The sequence below is a fragment of the Arachis stenosperma genome, chromosome 7, assembly GCF_014773155.1.
Source record: "Arachis stenosperma cultivar V10309 chromosome 7, arast.V10309.gnm1.PFL2, whole genome shotgun sequence".
Classification (NCBI taxonomy): Eukaryota; Viridiplantae; Streptophyta; class Magnoliopsida; order Fabales; family Fabaceae; genus Arachis; species Arachis stenosperma.
In genome coordinates this window covers 5,269,675-5,292,264 of record NC_080383.1, presented here as the reverse complement: position 1 = coordinate 5,292,264, position 22,590 = coordinate 5,269,675, and the positions used below count along the sequence as shown (strand labels likewise).

Here is a 22,590-nt window from a genome sequence, read left to right as displayed (position 1 = left end):
TTGAGATCTTGTCATTTTACGGATTGGAGGATTGTTAATTTGACAAGTACAGCTGGTGGATTGGCTTTAGCATGGAAGGAAGGCACAATGGTTGAGATTCTTGCTGAAAAAGAGTTTTTCATAGCTATCAAGGTAACTGATTATGTTTTGAACTGTTCTTGGGGGCTAATTGGGGTACATTTAAATAGTTTGGATGAAATTCACTCTACCCAATACACAAAAACTTTCCTCTTTTGCACAACATTTCTTTGAAAAGTTGTAATTATGGATGATTTTAATGCGATAGTGAGTCTCGATGAGAAGGAAGGAGGGGGTTAAAATCAACTTCATCTATTTCTGAATTTGTGAATTTTATTCATGGTGGTGGATTGAAGGAGTTGGGTATGATTGGATGGATTGTTTTCCATCAACCTCGCTGTCTCGTCTCGCAAAAAAACGGTTCAAATCATGCGCCTATCCTCCTTGATACAAATCCGGTCATGGAAAAATCTAATTGGAGGTTTAAGTTTCAGGAGAGATGGTGTGATTTAGAAGAAATTTGGGTAATTATCACTGAAACGTGTAAGGAACGGGTGGATGACTCAACAATGTTTGTTTGGCTCAAAATTTGAAGCATTGTAGGCACTGTATTGTTCAATGGCAGCAACAGAACAGATCTAATTCGAAGAAGGATATTGGTGAACTCACATCTCAACTTGAAATTCTCAGAGAGGAGGATATTACAGGGGGAGAACAGGTTGAAGTCTTGGAAAATAAACTTGAGGATGCTTACATTAGGGAGGAAAGCTATTGGAGGGAGAAATATCGAGTAACGTGGCTAAAAGAAAGGGATAAAAATACAAGTTTCTTTCACCAATCATTCCAATCCAGAATCCGGAGAAATAAAATTTGGAAACTGGAAAAGAATGATGATACGTTTGCTACCACCCATGAGGAAATTGCACAAATAGCCAAAACATACTTTAAGGATATATTCATATCGATTAACCAAGCTAATCTGGCACATGCATTCGAAGATTTTGAAACTAAAGTTTCAACAACCATGAACAGAAAATTAACTAAACCGGTCAGTTTTGATGAGGTAAAACGTGCGGTCTTTAGTGTTCACCCCCAGAGCTCCCCTGGTGATGATGGATTTACGGCTAAATTTTTTCAATTCTACTGGAGTTTAGTAGGGGAGGATATTTTTAAGGCTGTCCATAGTTTCTTTGTCAGTGGTAGACTACTAAAGAGCTTCAACCATACACAAATCTGTCTCATTCCTAAAATTTCTAATGCAAAGGATATGACACAGGTTAGACCCATCAATCTTTTCTCAGTTGTATATAAGATTATTTATAAAGTACTAGTCTATCGGCTACAGAAATTTATGACTTCGCTGATCAGCCCTAATCAAAGTGCCTTCATTAAGGGTAGATTGATTTCAGACAATATCTTAGTAGCTCATGAATGTATGCACTATCTAAAGACAAAGAAGAGGGGCACATCGAGTGAAATGGCTGTTAAATCATATATGAGCAAAGCCTATAATTGTGTTGAATGGCAATTTCTTTGGTTCATTTTGGAGAAGTTGGGATTTGAATCTAGGTGGATTAGTTGGATACAGGAGGTGGTGATTACAATTTCTTACTTTGTCGTTGTTGAAGGTCAACCTTTTGATTTTTTTAAACCAAATAGAGGTCAAGGAGACCATCTATTTCCCTACCTTTTTCTTTTCTGTGTAGAAGGATTATCCTTTTTACTAAACAAGGCAGAGAAAAATGGTCTCATTGAAGGTATTCAGATCAACCGAAGATGTCCTACTGTTAATCATTTATTGTTTGCGAATGACTTAATCATTTTTTGCAAAGTGTTAGAAAACAGTTGTGAAAATATTCTCAATCTTCTTCAGTCATACGAGGGGTTCAGTGGCCAAAAAGTTACTTTGCATAAATCAGCTCTATTCTTTAGTAAGAATACTCCTCCCGCTGCTCGATTACTACTAACTCAAAAATTGGAAATTGTTCATATTGGTGCACAGGATAAATATTTGGATCTTTCATCTACAGTCCAAAAATAAAAAAAAAGACCACCTTCGAAGAAATCAATGACAAGGTGAGGAAGATGGAAAAGAAAATTTCTCTCCTCTACAGGCAGGCATGTTCTAATCAAAATTATTGGGAAGGCTATCTCAATTTATTCATTATCATGTTTTCGTCTTTCTGACACTTTAATTAGGGAGATTCACAACATACTCTCCCAATTTTGGTGGGGTAAAAAAGGTACAGAATGAAAAATGGTATGACTTAGTTGAGATACTATGATAAGACCGAAACTGAAAGCTGGACTAGGTTTTAAAGACTTAGGGGGCTCAGAATTTGGCCCTATTAACAAAACAAAAGTTGCCTCTCAGCCACAATCACTCCTATCTAGACTCCTCAAAGGTAAATATTTTTTTATACAATTCTATAATGAATGCAGAGATTGGAACAGTACCTTCGTGGGGGTGGCGTAGCATATTAGAAGGGCGTAAGGTTGTTGAAAAGTGGCTGGTTTGACGAGTTGGTAATGAGTCCAGTATCCAAATCTTTAGCGATCCTTGATTTGCTCCTCCACATCCTTATGTTGTTTCTTCATCTAAAACTTTCAATCTACAAAATCAACCACTATTGATGGTCAAAGACTTAATACTTTCTAATGGTCACTGGAATCAAACTCTAATTAGAAGTATTTTTTCTTAAGACACTAGTCAGCATGTGCTAGCAACAACAATTGGGGGTGGAGAAGATAAAATTTATTGGGCCCTTAATAAAAGTTGTTTGTATGAAGTGAGTACTGGGTACCGTGTGACTTATGGGTTGTCGCATCCTCCCATTGAATTTTGCCCAAAGATTATGATACAACGAAATTTGTGGCAAGAACTGCGGAAGCTGAAAATCCCAACGAAGATTAAGATTTTTCTCTAGAGGGACTTTCATGAAAAACTTCCAGTGCTGCAAAAGTTTCGTCATCGCATCTCATCGATTCAACCTACCTGCTGAAGATGCCTACAATTTTCAGAAACAATCCATCATTGCATCTTCCTTGTGTAAAATTAAAGGAAATTTTGTCAAAATTGGACTTACCAGCTACTAGAAGAGACACCGAAGACTCTGATTTTCATGTTGAGTGGAATTTGAGAATGAGAGTCTTGCGTACCCAATCCAATAACTCCTCTCAGAGAATGATGATGGTAATTTTGAGCTGATCCTTATGGAAAGTTAGGAACAAGTTCATCTTTAATAATGTATCAACTAGTGTGAAAGAGATAATGGCGTCGAATTTGAAGCTACAGAAAGAGTTTCAACAAATTTCCACTTCCTAATTTCTCTTATTAGATTATTATAAGATGTTACCTTTATAGTAGAGTAATTGGGAGTTCTCTACTTTTTTTATTTGTCTCATATATGGATACATATATGTTTCTTTCATTTCATGAATGAAATTACATGACTTTGAAAAAAAAAAAAAATCTCTTACCTTTTTACTTATTATTTTAAGAGTTTTGGAGATAAAAAAAAATACGGTTAGATGATTTTAAATTTGTAATATGAAGTATTTTTCATTTATGATATTAAACAAGGTTGTCAAGTTTGACTCTTAGTAAATTTATAGAATTTTTGTAAATTTATGAGTTTATTTTTGTTAAGAATGATGATAAAAATATGTATAAATTTAAATATAACAATAAATTTATAGTAAAAACAAAATTATATCGATTACTATATTTTATAATAAAAAATAAAAGATGTTAAATGTTAAATACAATTAGTTACTAGAATGGTTCTGAATCTATTTTTTATTATATTTGGGAGTGCCCTAGTGTCAAAGAGGTTTAAAATTTTTTATGTTTGTATTCAGATAACCCGAATTTACGTGATTGGCTCTACAGAGGTACAAGGAGTGGAGATGTTTTTCTTTTCTTTTCGACCATCTAGTAGATTTGGAGAAGTAGGAATCATGATTTGTTTAACATAGATGACTATTGGAGTGTTAGTAAAGTGGTGAGTTTGATTCGTAGTTCAGTAAGGGAGTTCCACACTATTTTTGCTATGCATCAATCTTTATCTCCTCATTCACTTTCTTTGTATTGGATTCCACCTCCAGTTCATTATGTTAAATTAAATTGTGATGTTAGTTGTTTTGCTTCTTTTGACTATGCTGGTTTGGTTGTATCATTCGCAATTCTGATGGATATTGGTTGAAAGGTTGCATGGAACAAGCGAAGTGTGTAGTGTCCTTTTTGCTGAATTGTATGTGATTTGGAAAGGTATACTTCTAGTTTGGAATAATGGATTTCGTGAGGTTATTTGTGAAACAGACTATTTAGAAGCTCTTTTATTGGTAAACCAAAGAATACTTGGTAAGGATATTGATATTCACTTGAATTGGAGTCAACTATGGAGTGAGTTTCAACATCTAATAGATTTAGATATGAACCTAGTCAATTAATTTAGTTTTGTGTCTGTTTTTTTTTTTCTTTCTTTTCTGTTTAATCACAAAAAAAACTAATCACAAAAAAATGTTAAATACAACTTAAAAACAAAAATTGAATAAATTATGAATGTATGTTGTTAAAAATAAAATATGTTAGGTTTAAATATTATACCTTTTTTAAAAAGTCTAATCAAAAGTATTTCTTATGAAATTATACATTTTAATAGTTAAGAGATCAAAATTGAATAACAATAACAAATTTAAGAGTTTAGTTGAAATTATAGAGATTTACTGAGTTTACTCAAGCTTACCTAAGTTTATTTATTTTTACAATCAAAATTCTTAAACTCGTAAAAGTTAATTCTAGAATTTACAATAAAATAATAAAGTAAAATCAATCTCTTAAAAAAATATTTTTTTATAATAACCCTTCTACCCAAAAGTAATTTTTAAAATTTTAAAATGAACAATTTACCTCATTTTTTATTGAACAAATTTTAAAATGAACATTTTTTAGAGTAAAAAAAAATTATCATTAAATGATACATTTATGAAAATTTCTCGAAGAACTAATATTTTATTTAATAGTAGAAGACTAATTTTAATTTGTCAATCTCAAAATGACAATTTTGGGTGAAGATTTTGAACCTTGATGAGGAATATTCCTAAATCACCATTTTTCATTTCCCTTTTAGGCCCAACCAAGTCCAGTTAGTATTATCCCGCAAATATAGAAACATAATAATAATAATAATAATAATAATAATAATAATAATAATAATAATTTATATTAGAAAGAAAGAAAAATAAATAATAAAAGAAAAGAATTTTCTCGAGAAACTTAACTCTCCAAAACTTTCTCTTTCACACAGCTTCCATATTTCGTATTTTCATAGCTTCGATCAATTTTTCGTTCGCCACATACCACCCATTATTATCTCATGCCACCTTCTTCCTTATTTGTTCCATCAACCACACAAAAACACAGTGAGTTCTTCGAATTCTCAGCTTCTCATTCATTCTCAATTCACCTCATACTGCAAAGTTCTCAACTTTAAATTTTCCTTCTTGCTTTCTTTTTCTTCTTTTTTCTTCAATCCTTTCTGCAATTTCATTGGGTATTTTGTTAAATGCATAAAATTATGGTAAGGTAGTTATGGATAGTAATTGTTATCAAACTTGTCCATTTTCTCAATTGTGGAAAGATAATTGAGCTGTGAATAATTGCTATATGATCAAATATTGGACTGTTCAATTGGGGAACTTGAAATCCTAGCTGTTTTGGGTCATGATGATTATTAGGGCTTAGGATTTAGGAATATGTTAGATTCACATGTGTTTCTGATGCAAAATGTGCAGTATAAACTTCTGTATGCTGTAAAAATTTGATTTTTGGATATATAATAATCTCTTAGGGTTTATGGTTTAAATTTTGAACCTTTCCTTTCCCTGTTGACAGAGTAGTTGAACATTTTGGTTGCTGTGGTGTGGCATAGTGATTTTGTCCCCCATGAATTTTGATTTTCTTCCTAAAATCATACCTTGGTTTAGGCCTCAACTGAATGCTACAGATTCAGCATCGATTTCAGTATCTACCTCCCAGGTTTTCATTGAGCAGCCTAAGCAGAATGCTGGTGAAGGTGGCAAGTTGTTTGGAATGCCCTTGCCTTTGTTGTCATTTCTTCCTTGGGCGAATAATTCCGGGGTTCAGATCATTCGGAGGCCAACTACTATCAATAGGCGATTGAGGAGACGAGCGCAAACTCGTGGGAAGATCGACGAAGTTAGCGAGGTTAACCCTGCAAGGTTCAGGCCTTATGTTTCTAAGGTCCCATGGCATACAGGGCCGCGAGCTTTTTTCTCGCAGCTATTCCCTAGATATGGTCATTACTGCGGACCAAACTGGTCCAGTGGAAAAGACAGTGGATCGCCGGTTTGGGATAAGCGACCGATCGATTGGTTGGATTTCTGTTGTTATTGCCATGATATAGGGTATGATACACATGATCAGGCCGAGCTGCTGAAGGCGGACTTAGCCTTTCTTGAGTGTTTGGAGAAGCAAAATATGGCAACCAAAGGAGACCCTCATGTTGCTCTTATTTACAAGACAATGTGTATAAATGGTAATAATATGTTCATCAAAATATTGTTGTTCCACCTTTCATCCACATATCCTTTGTTGTAGAATGAACCATCATTTTGACCCTTGAAAGATTAGTCTTTTTGACAAAATAGTCTCCTACAAAAGATTGATAATAGTTTTATGGTACCGAAAGATCAGTTCTGGTTGACAAATCCACCCAAAGCGAGTAATTCTCGAGTTTTTTCGATACTACAAGACGACTATATCAATCCTTGAGGGAGGATTTCGTCTACGCACTAATCTTTGAGGGTCAAAATGGTGGCATACGCGCTCCTTTGCCGTATGAGAGATCGCTTTTTCGCATTCTTTGTTATGCACTGACTGACTATTTTTTTTATGTGAATGACAGGTTTGAAGAGTTTTCTAGTACCTTATAGAAGGCAACTTGTGAGCCTACAATCTGGGCAGCCATTGATTCAATTTGGATGGCTAAGCAATTTTAGATGGAGAAGTTGGAACTGTCAGAAAACATGATGATGATGATGTAACCATTAGGCTTATGTTTGATAGGTTCAGATTTTTTCACTGCATATAATGTATTGTATTGTAATATTGTACATAGACTTATGCCTTAGTGTTAATTGGCATATTCTATCAATAATAGTTAGTCCTGGTTTAAGATCTTAGTTAATAATGTAATCATAACAGATCTTAACTATATTTAGGTCCAGTTACCTTAAAAGTTGTGTATTCAAAGGGTAAATGGTAAATGTTTCAAACAGATACTTGATTTGATTTGTTGGAAGCTGTAACAGAATGGAGAAGTATTATTTGTAGTATTGTTAGTTGTCTTAAAATAGCAAAAACTAAATCCTTTTGGTACGCTGATTTTAATTACAAATTTTTTAAACTTAGAAATTATTTATGAATTTAGTATAATTATAGAGACTTTTAAATAACTAATTTGGATTGGTCGAGAAATTAGTTCACTAGTCTGGTTAATTAAGTATTGGAGGGTTGAGTTTTACTTTATATATACAGCAAGTCATTGATTAATGGTAATTTTTAAATAAAATTTAAATTCGTAGTAAATTAGTCTTTAACATGTTGGATTGTAAGATACAATGAAAATAAAAAAAATTGAAACCTAAGGTTAAGGCTAATTTTTTTACATACGGGGTTTTAACGTGAAATACAAGAATATTCAATCATTTTAGTGTTTTACTTTACACCATAATGATAATAGTAGCAGCACAAAACGTCATTGGTATTTTGTAGTAAAAATATTTTTTAATTATAAAAAGATAAAATGTCACTGACATTTTTTGTAAAAGCCCACAACAATATATAATACATAGTTTGAGTCATTTTTAAAAAATTCACTCCTAATATATTAGAAAAAAAATCTCATATTAATTGAAAAAAAATACTATACTTGTTTGATGAGTTTGAACATTGAAACAACTAGTAATGACCTAGCTTTCATGAAAATCAATTAAAAGGAAAAATTAAGGATTAGTGATTGCAAATAGTGGCTAATATTTGTTATGAATTAGTGATTAATAAAAATACTCATATTTTGGGTTTGATCAAAAGACGTATAACAATAACTATTATTGTGATAGGAACAAATTGAGCATAATGCTGAGCTAACTAACCTTTTAGAATGGTAGATCGGAGCTGAAATGGTGAGACTCAACACCAATGATAATTAAACACTATCTTATACCACCACACACAATTTTATTTCAATAATATAAAACTTTACTATAATTTACATAAAGGTGTTATGTCTCTAAGTACCAAGTTTTCCCTAGCGTGATTTATTCTAATAAGGGGCTTTTTCGGACTATTAATCACATTAATGTTTATTATGAATTTGTTTGGACGTTATTTTTAAAAAAAGATGTGACAAAAGTAAAAGTAATTTTATATTTAGTTATTTTATATAAAAATATATTTTTATTTATTATATATGTTTAGATAAAATAAGATAAATTTTTTTTTTCATTTATTATGTGAAAAATATATTTTTTTTAAGAAAAAAAGATTTTTTAAAAAAAGATATAAATTGTAATTTCTCAAAAACGATATATTTTTTTTTAATTTTTTTAGCATTTTTACTTATACTATTAGAAATTTGTCAAATACACTAAAAATAAAAAAATTTCATTGAAAAAAATATTTTTTTTATCAATTTAATGGCATCCAAATAAATACTATATGTTAATTATATATCTTATGTTTATGCTTAAATATTTTAGGGTCATTTTTGTTTTGGGTCTTATTAACAAGTGTTTTAAAGGTATTATAGTTAAGATATTTAATAAAATTAAATTTTATTGACAAGCTAAATAGTTGAAAATTTTAATATTTTTTATCTATAATCTTGTGTATATAAAAAGGATTAAAAATATTTTGGTACAAAAATTCTTTTTTTAAAATACAATTTTCATATATTTTATACGAAAAAAATTGCAAATAAAAAAATTTCTTAAAAATTATTAGCATAGTAATAAATTTTAGCACTCCTCACCATTTATGAAATTTCAATTGTGTCAGATCAAATTAATAAAAAAAGGACAGTTCCAATACAATAAATAAATTATTAATAAATAAAAGGAAAAGATTATATAAAAAAATTAATGGTTGAAATTTCTAATTTCCACCCTCACAAGTAAGAATAGATCACTCCTCAATTTTTTAAGAGGATTTTGAAATCATTAACTCTCCATATTTTACTTTTAAAATAATATATTCAATTACAATTTTTAAATAATACCAACATTAAATATATGAAAAAAATTATACAATAAAAAAGAATAATTTAAATACACTGCAAGTATAAAAAAATTTGATATATTTATATTATCTGATTATCATTGAAATGTTAAAATTTTTGCATAAAAGTTTAATATAATTTGATAACCTTAAAAAAATATTTTATACGAATAACAGTAAATAAAAATTAAATTGTAAAGATAACATTTAATCTTATCATTTTGGTGACTTAATGTTATCTTTAAAAAAAAAGATTATGATAACAATTCTTAAACGCAATAAAGGAAAGGGTAGATGTGAGGTCAAATTGAGAAATAAGAATAGAAGAGCAAAACGACACGAAACGGCGTCGTAAAAGCACCGCCTGTAAGGAGAGAAAAAGAAGGTTCTTATCCCATCCATCATCATCCCCTTTGAAAACACCAACAAAACAATTAAACATTGAAACGAACCAAACAGAAAACACAAAAATCTACGCCCCTTTTTCTCTTCTCTCTCCTCTTTTCCTTTTTCTTCTTCTTTCTTCCTTCTTTCTTTCTTCCCCCTTTCGTCAACCAAACCCTAATCTACGCCTTCATTCCTTCTTCCATCTTACGCTCCTTCGATTTCCGCTTTCGATCACGCAGGTCACCTATTTCCTTCTTCCGATTCTCTTTTTTTTTTTTTTTCTGTTTCTGTTGACCTAGTTTCCTTGAAGAACAAAAGCTTTTTTTAATGCATTCGTCGCTTTTAGGGATAATTTTTAGGTTATTGTTGTTGTATATTGCATCGATTTCTTCGATTGTGCCGGATCTGGTATTGTTTATGAGTAATTTATCGTTGCCGATGCATTATCTCGAGTTTTGAACGTTTGTTCGATGGGGTTTTTTTTATGCAGTCACTGTACCAGTGGGAACAAAGGGGGAATTTGATGCATTTAATTTTTGGTTTTCCTTAGCTTCTTATGATAGATAGGACCAAGCCTTGTTTTGCGATTTTGATGAGTGAGTTTTTTTTAAGTCATTTAGGGTTGTATTCATTTAGGAGTGAAATTGGTCTGCAGTGTGTTTTTGACTGAATTATTGGTTTTGGATTTCGGTTTCGGTGGGTACATTTTATGTTGTATTGTAATAGAGAGGCTGCCTCCTTTGTATTGATCGTTGGTGAATTTATGCAGCATCAATTTGCAGTTTATTTATGTTGCTTAAATGAACGATTTGGATTTTTTTCGCCGAGCTGAGCATTCCTTTGCTATTTTTTTTGTAGGTTGTATGCAGCTTGTTTAGTCAGTTTATATTTTGATGGACGATGATAGTAGATACGGATAAAATGTCTGCTCCTTCGTCAAGGGAGCGTGCCCAACGCCTTTATGATAAGGTAATGCTCCCCTTCTTTCACCGTTGTCATTGTGAGCTTGATTACTGAGCAGGGTTTTATTTCTCTGAATCTTTCATCATCTACCAAGATAAATGTTTCATGAATCTGATTACTTATATTTAGCTTATTTGTGTTTTCTTAATATAATGTATTTGTATAATAAGTTTAGATCTATTTAGAGGCATGGGATTTAACGATAACTGTCATTTCCCCCTTTTCCAATGCGGAACAAAACTCCACTTAACAACATTGCGTTTTCCCTTTTCCTATTTCACAAGTGATTCCTTGTCTCACTACCCTGATTTTTATTATTTTTGCATAGGCTGTTGCTTATATCGATGTTCTGGGTGCAACTTTATTTTAGCGTGAACAAAGCATGCACTTCCATGTTCTTTTGTGAATGCCATTGTATGATGTGGCTTACTTGTTTTCTATTACTTGCTCAAATAATAAAAAAAAGATTGTGTCATATTAACCAAAAAATAATTTTCTAACATGCTAATTTTATTTTTAGAACCTTGAATTGGAAAGCAAGCGGCGGAGATCAGCCCAGGCTCAGGTCCCGTCAGATCCAAATACATGGCCACAGATGCGTGAGAACTATGAAGCAATAATTCTTGAGGACCATGCTTTCGCTGAGCAGCACAATATTGAGTATGCGCTATGGCAGTTGCATTATAAGCGGATTGAGGAATTGAGGTCATACTTTAGTGCTGCTCTTGCTTCTGGCTCAAAATCAACTGGGAAAGGTCCAGCGCGGCCTGATCGGATAAATAAAATTAGGCTGCAATTCAAGGCTTTCCTTTCTGAAGCATCAGGATTTTACCATGATCTTATTATGAAAATAAGAGCAAAGTATGGTCTTCCTTTAGGGTACTTTGAGGGTTCAGAGAATCGGGTTGTGATGGAGAAAGACGCAAAGAAATCTGCCGAGATGAAGAAAGGTTTAGTATCATGTCATCGTTGTTTGATATACTTGGGTGATCTTGCTCGTTACAAAGGACTGTATGGCGAAGGCGACTCAGTGAAGCGAGAGTTTGCAGCAGCTGCTAGTTACTATTTACAAGCTGCTTCTCTATGGCCTTCAAGTGGAAATCCCCATCATCAGGTACTTTGTGGCATTCTTCAACTGTTTGTGCCTCTGATTTATTTTTGGTAGATTAACATCTCGTATGCAAAGTGTGCCTTATAGGTATTGTATGCCATTTTGATAAGTGTTTCTTCTTCCTCTTCTTTTTAGCTTGCCTTATTGGCTTCATATTCTGGGGATGAGCTGGCAGCTGCTTATCGATATTTTAGGAGTCTAGCTGTGGAGAGTCCATTTTCAACAGCCAGAGATAATTTGATTGTTGCGTTTGAGAAGGTAATGAGACCATGAAGGTTTTTTTTTTCTCTCTTATCTTGTTTCATAAGGGTTAAGTGTTATCCTGTTCTTTTTTTTTTTTCTGTGATGCAATGCAGCTCTTTATCTTCCTGTATATTTTGCTTGTGCATAGGAGCAACAATTGTGCTTTTTGACTTAATCTTCCTGTATTTTGTCCCCTTTTATTTTTTTGCTTTGTGATTTACTATACACAAGTAATGTATTTGATGCTTTAATGCCATTTCTAGTAAAACTGGTCAGTGGTGACAAGTATGCCTCTGAACTTGGTTGTCTGTTTGTTTTCATGTTGTGATGTGTGGTATTGGCTTTTGCCTATAAATCCTTCTTATATGATCTTCTGGCATTACTTCCTTACTAAAAGTTTTTGTAATACCACAGAATCGTCAAAGTTTCTCTCAGCTTTGTGGAGATGTCAAAGCTCTTGCAGTCAAGGATAGTCCTGGGCAGTTGACTGGAAAAGGAAGAGGAAAAGCAGAAGGGAAACTTGCAACAAGGGGTAATGATGCAGAAGCTTGTCCCAAAAAGGAAGGAACATCTAGTATACAAGAGACATACAAATCCTTCAGCACTTGCTTTGTCCGTCTAAATGGAATATTATTCACCCGAACAAGGTATATATTCTTGATCTACCAATCCTATGCACTCCCTTTTATCCATTACATTATTAATATGTTCTGACTTTCTTTTCACTCTGTTTCTTTCATGATGGCAGCCTCGAGACCTTCACCGAAGTTCTCTCTCTTGTTAGCACTGGCCTGTGTGATCTTCTGCCAACAGGGCAGGAGGAGGAGCTGAATTTTGGCACAGACACTCTTGAGAATGGACTTGCCATTGTCAGGATTGTTTCCATTATTATATTTACAGTTCATAATGTGAATAAGGAATCTGAAGGGCAAACTTATGCTGAAATTGTACAGCGTGCTGTTCTACTTCAGAATGCATTTACTGCAGCTTTTAAATTGATGAGTTTCATGTTAGAGAGATGTGCACAGCTGTATGATCCTTCTCGTAGTTATCTTTTACCTGGCATTATGGTTTTTGTTGAGTGGTTGGCATGCTATCCCGATCTTGCTGCAGGCAATGATGTGGACGAGAATCAGGCAATTGTTAGATCAAAATTTTGGAATCATTGGATATCCTTGTTAAATAAACTGCTTTCAGTTGGGGCTATGTGTATTGAAGACAATGAAGAAGAGACTTGCTTTAATAACATGAGTAGGTATGAAGAAGGGGAGACTGAAAACCGGCTTGCTTTGTCGGAGGACTTTGAGTTAAGAGGGTTTGTCCCACTTCTTCCTGCACAAACCATCTTGGATTTTTCCAGGAAGCTTTCCTTTGGAAATGATGGTGAGAAGGAAAGAAAAGCTAGGGTCAAAAGGATTATAGCTGCAGGAAAGGCCTTAGCCAATGTTGTTAGGATCGATCAGAAAATGATATATTTTGACCAGAAGGGAAAGAAATTTACAGTTGGTGTTGAGCCCCAAATCTCAGATGATCTTGTTCTGCCCTCTGGTTCTGGCATTTCTGGTGCTGAAGAATTGTTGAAGGAAGATACAACAGACAAAAAGGTGGGAACTGTACTGCCTGACCAACACCAGCATGTTGAAGGAGAGGATGATGATGAAGTTATTGTTTTTAAACCTATAGTAGCTGAAAAACGAAATGATCCGGTAGCTGTGTCATCAAGGGTGCCCCCTGAAAACTCAATAGCTTCTGGAGAGCATATTAAATTTCATGTCAATTCTGCTTTGAACTCCGTCAATCATATGAACCATCAACCATCCTTGCATGCTTCTGTTAGTGGTCCAGTTCCCCAACACCTGCAACCAGTTCAGCCACATTCTTCAAGATGGTTAGAGGAGGTTTCTCTTGCAAACAGTTTAAAGGGTCTTCGATTCTTTGAGAATGGGCATGCGATGAAACCTGACCTGGCACTGCAAGATTCAGGGGCATTCTCTAACCATACTGCACATTCTGTCCCTATCCAGCAAGCTGTTGCTCCTGATGCGAGTGTACTTTATGGTCTCTCCAAAGCTCAAGACTTTGTTATATCATCCAAAGCTGATGCTATTGCAGCCTCTGTGATTACTACCGATAACTCTGTTCTGAAGACATCATCAGCTCTGCAAGCTGGCTCTAGAAAATCTCCGGTTAGCAGACCTTCTAGGCATCTTGGACCTCCACCTGGTTTTAGTCAAGCTCCTCTTAAACAGGGTATTGAACCTGTTAGTTCAGATTTAATTAATGGGAATCCACTTTTGGATGATTATAGTTGGTTGGATGGATATCAGCTGCCTTCAGCAACCAAAGGTTTAAGTGCCAATGGTTCTCTTGGTTACCCCGTGTCAAATCCTCTTCAAGGCAGTAACAACGGCTTGAATGGGATAGTAAGCTTTCCCTTCCCTGGCAAACAAGTTCCATCTGCACAGGTGGAAAAACAGAATGGCTGGCAAGACTATCAGACATCTAACCTTTTGAAAACACACCATGATCAGCAGCTGCTACTGCAACAGCAGCAGCTTTTGCTGCAGCAACAGCAGCAGCAGCAGCTCGCATCAGGAAATCAGCCGTTTACATCATTGCCCGAGCAATTTCAAGGACAGTCAATCTGGACAGGTCGTTACTTTGTGTGATGTGCCAGTATACAAATATTGACGGTATGCTTCTGATCTTGATTAATTGCCATTGGTTTTATCAAATTCATTCTGTCAAATTTGAATTTCTTGACAATTTTTTTTAACGATGTTGAAGGAATATTATGGATGTGCTGTGCATTCCTTTTGCTTCCCATTCAAACTCCAGATATGCTGCCTTGTCATTGAATGTTATTGGGAGTTTATTTGGATAGACTCGGTGCTGGAACTTGCTACTACAACAGGTGGGTGCCGAATAATTATATTTATATTTACAGCTTCCTTTTTCTGTTTGTTCTGGTGACTATTGTACTGTTGAGTTTGCTCTAACATGTATAAATTTATTGCAGATTTTGATAAGCTCATCAGTGCAGATGAGGGAGGATAAGCAAGCATCTTTACTGTTCAAAGTTGTTAAGTAAACACCTTGTCTGGTTGGGTGGATAGAAGGTGATAAATAAAAGATTATCCATTCGTCTTGAAGCTTGTATCTTCTGGGATTGGTGGTATGACAATGGTTTGTTCGCTTCTCTAGTGGGAAAGTCATAAATGGTGCACCGGTAAGAATCCACCATCATCTAGCGGCCCTGTTATACACAGTGCTCTTCAATTCTCTGGCACTTACTTTTCTACTTGGAAGCTTCAGACTAGCTGGGAAAGTTGGTAGGTGTGAAGTGGTTTTCTGAAGTCGGATATTTTGGGTTTTATAAATAATAATGACTTTGTGGGTCACAGCTGAGTTTAAGTACTTCTGTTTCAGTGTTTCAGTGGTTTCATATTTGTTAAGGTTCTAATAATGTGTTATTGTATATGACCATTGACTCTACGGTTTCATTGTCTCTGTCTTTTTGTTCTCTAAGTCGAGGATAACTCGAACTTTATAAAATAAATATTCCCCTTGGATTTTTATGGATACTCTTTAGTTTTCTGGATGTTAAATCACACATTCCACTTTATTCTGATAACTCAAAAGGTAAGCAAGTGTGAGTGTAATTATGTAACTTAGAAAACCTCTTACAATGCAAAGGTTTCTAATTCTAAACCCACAAGTCTTTGAAGTAAAAACTAAGTTTCAGATAAAACCTTTGGAGGCAAGTAACATGATTTTACAATCGAATGAACTATGAGGTTTCGTTGGGCAAAAATTTAACCATGTAATAGCCTGTAATTACATGTTCCGAGTTCAATGAATCTGAGGGACTACTAAAAAATTTATATATAATAAGAAAAACCAAAAATAAAACTATTTCCATAGCTCGAACAAAAAAAATTCTTCGTATTTATGACAATTCCTCTCTCAGTAAACTATTTGACATGTATTGAAACCAGTATTGGTGGCCCTCGTATTTTAAGTCAATGAAATAGCATCATTGCCCCTAAGGCTTTATGGTGTGTATATAGATCTGTTATCTTTTTGCCTCAGCTTTTTCTATTCAATGAATCCCATTCAGGAATGTTTGCAGTAGCCTCGTTCACCATCTTTACAAGCCTCACCTACAAAATCATAATAATTGATACACATACATAAGGGCCTTAATGAAATGAAGCTTCAGTAGTTAAAACACAATCTCAGAACACTTCATACAACAAATGAGGATTTTGCTGTGGTTTCAAACACAATCTGCAAGCACTCCACATTTCGAAGCCATTTGATTTAAAATGTTCCAGGGTTCTGTTATCAAATTGTCAATCTCAGAATGGTTGCCAGAAAGCACTTACCACACTTTCGGGAACACCGGGAGGAGGCAATGAAAGGTTTTTGGGTGGAGGACCCAAAAGATATGATCTCTTGTCAAATCGCCATTCGCCGATTTTCCCATATGTTAGTTGTCCCTGGAAAAGAAACTCAGCAAGGAACAAATAAGTTATGCATCAAACACATTTAAGCCACAATAGCAAAAGAAGTGAATTCACCTTCAAATTGTAGTCACATCCATAAGTATAATGAATGATAAACTTCTTCCCAACATGCAAGTCCCACGGTGGCTGAAAATTCCCAAAGATTCATGTAACTACTAAGAAGATAAAAGGAATGGAAAAACATGATATGAGCAATTCTAACCTGCAACATAAAGTCTTTTCGAAGAATGTGCTTTACGCCGTGCAATGCAGACGCCACAGCATAAGCATACCTTTCATTCAACAGAGAACAATCAGTCAACCCTTAGAATCCTTAAACACAAATCTTTCGAATGGCGAATTCTATAGTAATACTCACATTTCTAGCACCCATCCAAAAGCTTTATCAGTTTCTTGATCATCTTTCATTCTCAATGAAATATTTACCCATGTTGGAGCAATTTCCTCCATCAGGGACTGTTTGATGATGAAGAATCAATGCAATAAAACCAGGACTATGTTAGTTATTGCGAAATCAGGTATATTTGATATTACTATAGCTATGACAGTTAAAAGCTATGAGGATCACAGATTCACAACATAACAAGAATCAATAAGGCACCACATACAATTACTAAGAGAGACTTCACCTTCTGAATGATCACAGGAGAGTTGCCTATGGGATCGACATCAGTAACAGGACCCTTGTCCTCCGGATAGAATTTCCTAATTAGTTTTTCATTTTCGACCGGTTTTATATAGAAAAATGGAAACCCTGCAGGTTGGGATCCGTAAGCCAAATTAGGCAAAGGATTTACAAATATATGGTCAGGTTCTGCCATCAGAATATATCTGCAACAACCATAAAATGCACAGCTTCTTAGATTTTTTATCGTATAATACGAACATTCTAGAGCGAAAAAGAAGAAAAGAAACATGAGTTAGACATTACTCTTCCTCAATATCTGCTTTCTCTAGCCACTGAACAAAGGCCCATGGCCTATTTAGGACAATATAACCCTGTATAAAAAGAAAGATATAAATTATGAGCATCAACCATTGTTGTCTAAGATTAGAATGCTCAAGAGCAGTATAATAAATAGACTTGAGTAGATATGCATAGATAACAATGAATATGTAACATCAACATGACACCATGGACAAGTCTGAAATTTCCCAGTGATCTTGGTTTTTCTTGAACCTAGAGATGATGCTATATTGCTACACTATAGAATGTAGAAACCTCTCCGAAAAATCGCCCTAAACTTTACTACAAGTCTACAAGCTATCCTCTTATCACTCAGCACTTAAGTTTCTATGATCTCCCTACAGAATCAATTCTTGCATCAGAACTAAAACTGTAGCAACAAAATACTCGAGAGATAAATCGTTGAACGCCAACCACAATTAGCGTTAAAACATCGATAACCTGGAGTAAGAAGACTATTATCTTAACCGAAAGTAACTTCATTCTGTATATTAAGCTTTGTAAATTTGATATTGATAAAAAATTCACCCATCAAAATTCAAATATAGGCCTAGTGATGAAATGATACAAATTCTCACAGCAGCATCAGAAAAAAAATGCACATACCCGATCCAAGCCCTCGGGCAGGGGATCAACCACAAATGTAGGTATCTCATCCATCAACTGATCTGCCTTTCCTGAATGCAGAATCCGAGTGAACTTTCCCATGTCTGATCCAGGCATGTCCTTCACCTTCTTATACCAGTAGTACATGATCCTACATTGCCATTGGCTGTAAGCAGCATCGGTTGCAGTCAATGCAACATGGTATTTCAAATTAGAGCTGGTTGACTCCATGACTTTCTTATCAAAAGGTTCCAACAAACCTCCAGCCTTATGTTCTATGATCAATGACACAAAGTTATAAGTGGCAAACAAAAATCCCAGCACCATAAGCAGCATGAGTAGTGTCTTCCCACGCCCCATGTTTTTCCTCACAATCATTTTCCAAAATCCTTTTTCGCTTATTAAAAAAAGCTATGGATTCTATGAATCTCCAGAAGCCAACTAACTGAGATTTACAACCAACACATTCATACCACACTAGTCCTTAAAAAAATCACACTTTTCAGCTCAAAGCTATGGTCAGTGGTTGCTCCACAAATTCAAAAAGTAAAAGAATCTGCATCAAAAGAATAATAAAATAGTTATATATATTTAATGAAGTCAATGTGCCACCACATCAGAATCCTATATATACAAAAGAAGTCAACAAGGAATGGAATTTAAACCAAAGGCAAATAAAAAAATCATAAAATGAAGTATCAAAAACCTGAAACGCAAATAAGAAGAGAAGCAGAATATCATATTTGAGCTACAATTAACTAAGACAGACTCTGAGACTCACATATACAGATCAGATCTCACACGCCAATTGGAAACACCCCACTGAAGAAAGGCTCAAGCTTTGAAGCAAAACATGCACAAAAGAACCCAACTTTGGCATGAAAAAATGATGGGCAAGAGGATTTTCAGGGAAAGCAAAGGAAAGTGGTGGATGAATGAAGAGAGAGAGAGAGAGACAGAGATTTATTTATGGGGTTTTGACTTTTTTTAACTGGAAGTCATACGTTACTCATAAGAGTCCGATTATGTGCTGTGTGTGTCATAACTCATAAGCGATTACTCAAATCCTATAAGTTTATAGAATTCAATTCTCATGTTTATAGTAAAAAATAATTTTATAAATGTATCTAATTAATTACTTATAATTACATTCAATAAAATTATTAATTATTTGAATTGTTTAGTATTAACAAGAAAATGTTTGACTATTTTTAGTGGTTAATTCACTAATTTGTTCAAGTAAAGTTTAATTTGGATAAACCATTTAATTAAGCTCTTTTTGAAAAAATAGTTTAAATAATAAATATTTATATTAAAAGTAGTTTATGAAAAAATTATTTTGTATTTAGTTTTTTAGTTCTAAAAGTATTTATTTTAAAAAAAATATAAAAAATATTTTATTATAATAGAAGTCATTTTTTTAATTTCTTTGTGAGCACTTAAATAACTTCTTAAAAAATTATAATTTAATTTTAAAAATTATATCAGACATTAATACTAGTATTTTTTATAAGTAAAAATAAAAAAAAATCACTTTTAAAACTTTTCAAACAAATCCTAAATATTGAAAATTTGAATTCTACGTCATGTAGTAATTTATTTACTAACTACAAATTTTTAAATTGAATTAAGATCACGGATTAATTATTCTTCAATTCACTTGTCAATATACTGATTTTTTTTTTGTTTTTCAAAAATATTTATAGTCTAATATGATCACTAATTTTTTTTATCATAAATCATCCAATGAAAGAAAGATAATTAACTATGAGATATTTTTACGTTTAAAATAGGATTCAGATTTCTAATCTTAGGTAAGAAATCAGACAATGAGTCACCATATTACACTTTCCTAATTATAGATGGATTGTTATTAACATGTGAAATGTTAATTAAGAATAATGATGATGATTATGATAAAATAGGAGTGGAGGCGACCCCAAAAGGTTGAGAATTGATTTGACAGAAATGGTGGTCACAAACCACATTCCAAATTGTCTGCATCTGAAAGCCACTTCAATCAGATTCAGATGCGTAATCCCCCTTCTTTGTGTCTCCTTCTTTGTTTCTTAACTTTTTTTTCTCACCTTTCGTTGCATAAACATAATCTTCTCATCTTTTTATTCTTCTATTTCTTGATGTTGCCTTTTAACTTATAAGTTATGGGTCTAATTTATCTTTTTTCTCTTTTTAAACTACTTTTTATGAGTGTAGAATTTTACATCTAATTACCTCTTTTTCATATATTATATTTCATGATTCTAAATGTCATATGTATAATTAGATTCTAAATTTTATAAAGGATGTGTGTTGGCTTAAAAATTTATATAAAGAGGATAGGGTGGTGTATATGCTAAGATGGGTCTAGTGATGTGAATTTGTATGAATATGGTAACAAAATATTTTATGACTGATTTAATTATTATTGAAAAAATTGATTTGTGTCATCATGATTAATGCTAATCACTTCTCTAGCCTTAATTAATTAAACAAATTATAAAATTATAGTGAATTCATTTTACAAATTACAATAATTTTTAAAAAATTAACATTTTACAATTTTTTTCAATTTCTCAATGCATTAAGTTTTCTTAACGTGTTCTAATCCAAAAATTAAATAAAACAAATAAAATTAAATTAAAAGCTGAAAATAAATGTTAGAAAAAATAAAAACAAAATGAAATCGAAGGTTAAAACGAAAAATATATACAAAGAAATTAGGGATGGACATGTTAGACATATTGATATAACTTTTTAACTTTTATTTTTAGGTTTTGATTTTATGGGTGGAACATATTAACAAATTTTGTATATATAGAGTGAAAAAATTGAAAAAAATGGTAAAAAAAAATCTCTTTGAAAATGATCGTAATTTGTAAAATAGGTTTATCATACTTTTGTAATTTGATTTAATTAACTAAAGTTAAAGAGGTTATTAGTATTAACTAAAATTACATAAATTAATTTTTTTAATAACAATTGAATAAGTCATAGAGGTTATCCAATCCCTTATTTATGAAAGTGTTAGCTAGAAATCACTATTTTAATTTGTTAAAGACGGAAAGCATTTTGTTTGAATGAAATATTCTTGACTCTTTACTCAAAAATAAAAAATAACATTAAATAATACTAACAATAAAATATCACTTACATATTAAGAATTATTCTAACATGCATTAATGTAATTTTTTAACAGGATAATATCATGAATATTTTTTAGTTTTAGAATAAAAACCTTTTCTTTTTCACTTCTTTTGACTTCCACTTTTGCTCTTCAAATGTTTAGCCTTTTTGGTTCCTGCAAAATACACCTACCATAATTAAATTAATCTACTGTCCAATTTTTTTTTAAGTTGCTTTTTATGAAGGTAGAATTTTACATCTAATTACTTCTTTTTCATATATTATATTTTATTATTCTAAATGTCATATGTTATTTAGATTATTTTTGTTACCTAGATTATTTTTTATTAGTTTAATATTAATAATAATTAATTATAATAAGAATATATAAAGAGTACATAAAATTAACCATAAAATATTTTTAAAAATTTCAAATGAATAAAAATAACAAAATATTTTATAATTAATCTTATATTTTTATTATAATTAATTATCATCAATATTCAATTAATAAAAAATAATCTAAATAATTCATGTACTTTTTATGTACTCTTATTATAATTAATTATTATTAATATTAAACTAATAAAAAATATTCTAAGTAACATCATATATATAATAAAATTCTACATTTTTTTTGAGTTGTCCACAAAAATTCTACATTTTTTAACGGATGTGTGTTGCCTTAAAAATTTATATGAAGAGAAAAAATTTAAAAAATTTATATATTCTAAGTATGTGTGTTTAGGCCTTAGGGTTTAAGATGGTGTACATGCCCTTAAAAAAAATAAAAAAAATCCTTTCCTTAACATAAAACACCTAACATACCCTTCATCTTCTTGGAAAAAATTTACAGCCTGAGTCAACCGTCTGCCCTACATAAGGCCTTTTTTCAAATTTCACGAGCAACAACGAGAGTTCATAAAATTAATTTTGATAAAAAATAAATTTAGATTAACATAATTTATATTTGATAATTTTTATATTAAAATTGATTATAATAAATTAAATATTATTTGAATTATACTATTTAAAATCATATTTAGATAAAAAATTATAAAAATCAGAATTTAAATAATTTTTTTATATACATACAAAATGAGAATACTAACAAAAATAATATAAAAAATATTTATCATATAAATAAAATAAATACAATAAAAAATAAAAATACGAAAGAGAGTACTATAAATTTTATAATATCAAATAAAAAAAATATTCTATAATTTTTTTAGTAATATGAGTACTCTTTAATTTAGTATTATTCTGGACTATAAATTTTCATTATTTATGGTTTTATTGTTATTTATAATTAATTTTTTATTTATTTTATTATCTTTTA

At 32.2% G+C, this 22,590-nt stretch overlaps 3 protein-coding genes across 5 annotated transcripts; 2 read left to right on the top strand and 1 right to left on the bottom strand.

Annotated features, from left to right (window-relative positions):
• The first annotated feature begins 5,300 nt into the window (after window positions 1-5,300).
• On the top strand, window positions 5,301-7,377 carry LOC130940630 (uncharacterized). 3 transcript variants are annotated; one of them, XM_057868833.1, is made up of 3 exons: window positions 5,301-5,442; window positions 5,915-6,578; window positions 6,948-7,377. In XM_057868833.1, exons 2-3 carry the CDS (start codon window positions 5,966-5,968, stop codon window positions 7,070-7,072), a joined length of 738 nt encoding a protein of 245 aa, XP_057724816.1. In that variant the 5' UTR covers window positions 5,301-5,442; window positions 5,915-5,965; the 3' UTR covers window positions 7,073-7,377. The 3 variants fall into 3 exon arrangements, with proteins under 3 accessions (XP_057724816.1, XP_057724817.1, XP_057724818.1); XM_057868834.1 differs by having other exon boundaries at window positions 5,312-5,442; window positions 5,920-6,578; XM_057868835.1 differs by having other exon boundaries at window positions 5,433-5,600.
• Window positions 7,378-9,736: 2,359 nt separating this feature from the next.
• LOC130941283 (nonsense-mediated mRNA decay factor SMG7) lies at window positions 9,737-15,607 on the top strand. The gene is made up of 8 exons (XM_057869725.1): window positions 9,737-9,945; window positions 10,565-10,675; window positions 11,190-11,783; window positions 11,916-12,038; window positions 12,438-12,670; window positions 12,772-14,716; window positions 14,811-14,937; window positions 15,043-15,607. Exons 2-6 carry the CDS (start codon window positions 10,607-10,609, stop codon window positions 14,690-14,692), a joined length of 2,940 nt encoding a protein of 979 aa, XP_057725708.1. The 5' UTR covers window positions 9,737-9,945; window positions 10,565-10,606; the 3' UTR covers window positions 14,693-14,716; window positions 14,811-14,937; window positions 15,043-15,607.
• Window positions 15,608-15,793: 186 nt separating this feature from the next.
• Window positions 15,794-19,152, bottom strand: LOC130941284 (hydroxyproline O-arabinosyltransferase PLENTY). Its single transcript, XM_057869726.1, has 9 exons — window positions 18,907-19,152; window positions 18,126-18,681; window positions 17,484-17,551; window positions 17,182-17,383; window positions 16,911-17,008; window positions 16,755-16,824; window positions 16,607-16,678; window positions 16,412-16,525; window positions 15,794-16,186 (listed from the first exon to the last, which is right to left on the bottom strand). Exons 2-9 carry the CDS (start codon window positions 18,501-18,503, stop codon window positions 16,112-16,114), a joined length of 1,077 nt encoding a protein of 358 aa, XP_057725709.1. The 5' UTR covers window positions 18,504-18,681; window positions 18,907-19,152; the 3' UTR covers window positions 15,794-16,111.
• Between the last annotated feature and the right edge of the window lie 3,438 nt (window positions 19,153-22,590).

Excerpts from the sequence above, each read along its gene's own strand:
- LOC130940630 (XM_057868833.1), top strand. The coding sequence starts at position 5,966 with ATGAATTTTGATTTTCTTCCTAAAATCATACCTTGGTTTAGGCCTCAA. Across the intron at positions 6,579-6,947 it reads CAAGACAATGTGTATAAATG|GTTTGAAGAGTTTTCTAGTA; the intron begins GTAATAATATGT and ends TGTGAATGACAG.
- LOC130941283 (XM_057869725.1), top strand. The coding sequence starts at position 10,607 with ATGATAGTAGATACGGATAAAATGTCTGCTCCTTCGTCAAGGGAGCGT. Across the intron at positions 10,676-11,189 it reads CCCAACGCCTTTATGATAAG|AACCTTGAATTGGAAAGCAA; the intron begins GTAATGCTCCCC and ends TTTTATTTTTAG. Across the intron at positions 12,039-12,437 it reads TGATTGTTGCGTTTGAGAAG|AATCGTCAAAGTTTCTCTCA; the intron begins GTAATGAGACCA and ends GTAATACCACAG.
- LOC130941284 (XM_057869726.1), bottom strand. The coding sequence starts at position 18,503 with ATGATTGTGAGGAAAAACATGGGGCGTGGGAAGACACTACTCATGCTG. Across the intron at positions 17,552-18,125 it reads TGCCCGAGGGCTTGGATCGG|GGTTATATTGTCCTAAATAG; the intron begins GTATGTGCATTT and ends CTTTTTATACAG. Across the intron at positions 17,009-17,181 it reads CTCCTGTGATCATTCAGAAG|TCCCTGATGGAGGAAATTGC; the intron begins GTGAAGTCTCTC and ends ATCATCAAACAG.